At 38.7% G+C, this 6,000-nt stretch overlaps 1 protein-coding gene across 3 annotated transcripts in view; it reads left to right on the top strand.

The window, feature by feature from the left end:
- The window catches only part of LOC123746708 (zinc finger protein 594), a gene marked incomplete at its 3' end in the record, with an annotated part of 29,076 nt that extends 23,076 nt beyond the window's left edge, over window positions 1–6,000 (top strand). For all 3 annotated transcript variants that reach the window (XM_069321711.1, XM_069321712.1, XM_069321713.1), the window contains 1 exon segment: window positions 4,194–6,000. In XM_069321711.1, the coding sequence (XP_069177812.1) occupies window positions 4,194–6,000 (1,807 nt within the window).

Here is a 6,000-nt window from a genome sequence, read left to right on the forward strand (position 1 = left end):
TACAATGAGAGGGCTTGGGAGGAGGATGACATCATTGTTACTGAATCTCAACCACACATCATAAAACATGAAAGTGATGATGAGTATATTCCAAACCCTGATACTTCTCTAAAAAGGTTTCTGATTAAATTACCCTGTGATTTTTGTAACCTTGTTTTTAGGAAAAGATCATCACTCCTAGCTCATTTAAAACATAAACACAGAGGCATGCAGCAGTGTCCCATTTGTAAGGAGAAAATCAAAGTGAAAAGCAAGTATGGCATGAGGTTCCACATTCTTAAGAATCACAGAGATCAGCCTCATATTCAGTGTAAAAAGTGTGGGGAATCCTTTAAGCTACAACATCACTTGACAAATCATGAGCGGCTGAAACACGAACTGATGGAGAGTGACGATGATAGTGAGGAGAAGAGAAAAGTTGTAGCGCTTGAAAAGGAAATAGCACAAGAGAAAGAGGGCCATTGCGAGGGAAGAACAAGAGAGAAAGGAAAGAGAGAAAATGGAAGGAGAGAAAAAGAGAGAGAAGAAACGGAGAAAAGAGAGAGGGAGAAGAGAGAGAGGGAGAAAAAGGAGAGAGAAAAGAAAGAGAAGGAGAAAATGGAACAAGAAAGGGAAAGAGAAAAAATAGAAAAGGAAAAGCGAGAAAAAGAAATGAAGGAGAGAGAGAGGAAAGCAAAGGAAGAAGAACAGAGAAGGAAAAAAAATTGAACAGGAGAAACGAAAGGGAGAGCAAAAGAATCTAGTAAAGATGACAACGACCATAAAGAGTTAATGGATAAAGGGCAAGTGTGATGGAAAAGGGAAAGCAAAATGTGCACAGAGTGTTGCTTCATTCCCTAAAGGTGGAAATGTTAAGAATGTCAAGAATCTACCCCATGGTAAAGTGATGAATGTGAGACCTCCAAGTAAGGCAGCAGTGTCCAAGGCAGTAAATACCCAACATAGACCGCCGACACGAGTCACACGAAGTAAACCCCAAGTAAAATTGGCAGACAGTGAAGAGGAGACAAAAGTGAAAGTGAATCGGAGGAAGAGGAGGGTGATGATGACAGATGATGATGATGATGACACCGACAACGACGACGAGAGCACTACATCATCATCAGTATCAGAAGTTGAGGAAGAGAAACAGTTTTCCTGTGATATTTGTAATATGAGCTTTTAGTCATTTGGGTCAAGCTCAAACACCATCAGAAAAATGAACACTCCAGAGCCACACGATCTCAAGTGGCAGCTAAAGCTCAGGAGACTAAAGAAGAGGAAGATGAAGAGGATGAGGAAGATGAAGAAGAGGAGGATGAGGAGGAGGAGGAGGAGGAGGAGGATGAGGAGGAGGAGGAACTGAGGAAAGAAAGGGAAAGGAAGGAGAGAGAAAGAAAGAAGAAGGAAGAATCTCTCACCTGCAGAGTTTGTAGTAAAGTGTGTTCGTAGTGAGTACCAGCTAAATCTTCACATGCCAGCACATACTACCACAAGAAAAGGGCAGGTGGTGAAAAAACCAATACCAAGCAAGACAACAAGCAGTGCAGAAGAGAAGGAAGAAAATAAATCGCACACACCTTCAGACAAAGCAAACAGTGAGACTGTCAGAATTTTAAGAAGCACACCACAAGGTACTGGCAAATTAACTACTTCAGACACCCATGAAAAAAATAAGGATCATTTATCAAGAAGTAAGGGAACAGGTGGAGAGAATTTGGAGAAAAGTAAGGATCACCTAACAAAGGGAAAAGGAACAGGCAATGAGAATCTTGAAAAAAATAAAGATCAACTACCAAGAGGAAAAGAACAGGTGGAGCAAATTTTGAAAAAAATAAGGATCACCTAGCAAGAGGGAAAGGATCAGGTAGTGAAAATCATGACAAAAATAAAGATCACTTAACAAGGGCAAAAGGAACAGGTGGGGAGAATATAGAGAAAAATAAAGATCATGTAACAAGAGGCAAACCAGACCCACACAAAAAGGGAGCAGCAGGAACAGCAGTAACCAAAGAAAAGCAAGTTCCAGTCTCGAAGGAAAAATACGAACCTCCAAATAAAGATAAAGGTGAAAAAAATGAACGGCCGTCATTCCTGTTGAAAGTTGGCTCTTTATTTAGGTGTACAAAGTGCAATATTACTTTCAATAGAGAGAAATCCATGACCTATCATATGAAGAAGATTCATGAAACACTTTACCCATTCAGAGGTTGTGAACATTGTGGCAAGATATTTCGAAGCTGTGGACCTTACAATAGACATGTTATCATTCATAAGGTTCATCGTTGTCCAGAATCAAACTGCAAGGCCAAATATCGTAAAATGCTTAGGTTGAAACAGCATCAAAAGAATGCACATCCGAATAAACCATACCGATGCCCGCGCTGTGTGTCAATCTTTGCCAAAAGATCTGAACTCGAGAAGCACCAAGCTGCAAAACACCCAAAGGTGCCCAGTGAGGATGAAGATGAAGGTTCTGAAGAGGAAGACGAGGAGGGATGAGGAGGAGGAGGAGGAAGAGGAGGAAGAAGTGATGGAGGAGGAAGAGGAAGATGAGGATAAAGATGAACCAAGAAATGAAGATAAGAGTGAAGATGAAAAGAAAAAAATGAAGAGCAGGACAATGAATCTGATGATGATGATGACAGTGAAGAAGCAAGTATTGTGTTTAGAAGAAGGGCTCGGTGTGTGCCAATATCTTACAAAGAGCCAGAAGATGAAGAAGACTTGATTCCCTTGAAAAAGGGCCCAGATAAAAGAAAATATTTGGATAGCAATAGTTCAGAAAAGAGAATCGTTAATGATAAAAGAAGCATTGGTGAAAAGAATGTTAGTGATGAAAAAAATTCTGAAGCTGAAAAAAGAAAAAGATTGAATAATACAGTTGAAGAAATTGAAGTAAAAATTGTTAAAGTTGAGGAACAAAAGATAGAGAAAATTGAGAAAGACAAGGTTAATGATAGTGCTTCTCTGTCGGATGCTACGTCAACTGAAGAAGATGCTTCAGCAGTTGAACCATCAGCTCAAGATATGAAGCAAGGGAAAAAAACACCCAAAAAACTCCCATCGCCAAGTAACAAAAAAGTCAATCTCAGTTGGACTGCAGCATTGAAAGCTCAGATACAAGCTTCCAAATCAGGACCCAAAAATACATCAAAACAAAAGAAAGGAAAGAATAATTCTGCTAAAGTGAGACGAAAACTCAGCACTGGGTCCGGTGGACAGAATCCAGCTCAGGGCTCAGAATTATTGTATGGACAGGCTGGCATGCCCCAGGATTCTCTGCCATATCCTGGTTACTTGGTTGGAGAGGATTCAATGTTTAGCTTAGATGATAGTTCGCAAATGGACATAATGGGTGACTATTATGGTGCACAGTACCCTCCCAGTGAAGAGATAAGTGACTTTGTACCTGATGATGATGAAAGTGGACCTGCAAAAATAATAGGTTTTGATTCATTTTAAGTGGGATTTGTATAGTTCTTTGATCAGATGATACCTCATGACATTAGTGAAGAGACTTGTATAGTGCAATATTAATTCTTGTATATAAACTTTAGGTAGGATATCTGTAATCATTTGTGTAATGTATTAAAAGAACTTCTTCCCGTGAAATGAACACTTTTCCCGTGAAATGAAAATTTTTCCCGTGAAATGAACACTCCAGAACATGCCAAGTCGTGAATGGGTTTGTATTTTTTTTAAGATGTATATGTAAATATTTTTGAAATGCTTTTGACAAAAATAATTTTGGTATGTATAATATATAATGTATTTAAATATTTGAATGAAATTTAGAAATTTCAGTTGATTTTTTCTGGATTCTTTTAAGGAATTATTTATATTTGTAATGTACCGGTACTTCTTATCTCTACATAAAATAAATGTCTTCAAAATTTTGATAAACTGATGTATGTAACACCTTAAGTAAAAACTTGTGTACTCGGTACCATTGATGTACAAGACCTGCACTGCTGCCTAGTGAAATATGAATTTTTAATTTGTTGTGCATTATTAATAAGTACCTAGGAGAGGGAAATTGTTCTTCTCATACTTTTAAATGATGTGTGGCTGATGTGTGTGCTTATAGTGCCATGAGATTGTGATCATTCTGGAGACCAACATGTGGGGTTCACTATCAGTGAGGGATTGAAACCCTTCCGTGTTTTTCATGGTTAAAGATGATATTTGCTGACAGTTCATTGTGCCTGCAGGCATGGATACCCCCATCGTGGCGTCCCCTGAGTCCCAGGATCCCCCAGACCCCCACATGGCGGAGACGACTTCATCTCCATCACCCAAACCGGTACTGGTTCGGAAGAGGGTGAAGAAACCTGATCGTGTGATAAGACTGAAGAAGGTATGTGAACAGTGTGGTAAGGCTTTTAACAAGTCGAGCAAATACCTTCAGCATCTGCGCACGCACAGGCCACTTCTTCAGTGTGACAAATGCAGCTTCAAGACAAAAGATACCAAGAGATTTCGGATACATGGGATAACACACAAGAAAGCAAATCCTGATGTGAGATGCAACATATGCAGTGAACTTTTTGCTACAGAAGTTACTCAGAGAATCCACAAGAAAAAAATTCATAATATCCATGAATGTAAACATTGTTATACGGACTATGATTCTGAGGCTAAATTAATCAATCATTTGAAAGAGCAACATGGCCATATAAAAGAAAAAAAAGGTTATGTACGGCGATCGGAGGAGGAATATGTCAAACCAATCAATATTTTTGTGGATCCTCCTCCAGCTAATGAAAAGAGGCAATTTGTGTGTCGTTTGTGTAATAAGGAAACACGTAACAAGTACCAGCTAAAAATACATATTGCCCAGCATTTAGGAGTTTCGAGCAGCAAAATCAGTGACGATTTCTTATTAACACAGGATGTTGACAACTTGATAAAGGAAGGAGGATTATCTAGCTCATCTGTTAGTTCTCAGGATATTAAGTTAGAAAATCTTGTGCCCATCTGTTCAGTGGAAGTGTCCTCTCTTAAAAGAGAATTGGATATATCATCAGCGGGTAATGGTATTCACAGTTTGAGTTCAGTCAACAAGACAGACATATCATCTATTTCATGCAGTTCTATGACACAGTCTGCTTCATCCCTTACACCTAAGAATCCACTTTCAGATTCATTACCTGGTGCATCAGTAATCCCTACCATTAAGCAGGAACCCATGGAAGAGAGCTCAAATGAACAAGATTCAGATATGGACCAAGAGGAATCTTCATATTCTGGAGGTAGTGCAGTTTTCAGATGTGGACTGTGTGCCCTTGACTTTTATGCTCCAACTGATTTGTATCAACATGCTATAAAAGTCCATCAGATTCAGAATCTTTCACAAACACAACCATCAAGACAAGTGAATGTGTCCAAACGTGTGAAGCCAGCTATTCCATGTGATTTATGCAATGTTACATGTAAAAGTGCAAAGGCCTTGCGTGCACATCATCGGGTGAAACATAGGAAAACCTTCACTTGTCCAGCTTGTCATGTCTCCCACAAGAGTATTATTAGATTACTACGACACCAAAGACAGATTCATAAGGACAAGATTCGTTGTCGGTTCCAATGTTCAGCGCTCTTTGACACTCGGAAGGAAAGCATAATTCACTGTAGAGAAGTGCACAATAAAGAAGTTAGAAAAGTAGTATGCCCATATTGTGAAGTTGAATACCAGTATGAAGGTAATTTAATCAATCATCTTGAGAAGTGCAAACACTGTCCACCAGAAAGGAGACCAGTTCATGTATGTGGTAATTGTGATGAGATACTTCCAAATATTAAAAAATACAATGAGCATATCAAGCACTGTGTGTTAAAGGATAAAAAAAATAATACTGTCTCAAAATTTAAAAACAAAATAATAAATAAAAATGGTGTTGAATATGTGGAAGTGTCAGATAACGACGGCGATGGAAAATCTGAATTATCACTGAAGTCAAACAAAGATTTGGAAATTGAGGAAGAGGAGAGTGATGGAATTGAGTCATCAAATTATAAAAA

This window comes from Procambarus clarkii, chromosome 10, assembly GCF_040958095.1.
Source record: "Procambarus clarkii isolate CNS0578487 chromosome 10, FALCON_Pclarkii_2.0, whole genome shotgun sequence".
Taxonomy (NCBI): Eukaryota; Metazoa; Arthropoda; class Malacostraca; order Decapoda; family Cambaridae; genus Procambarus; species Procambarus clarkii.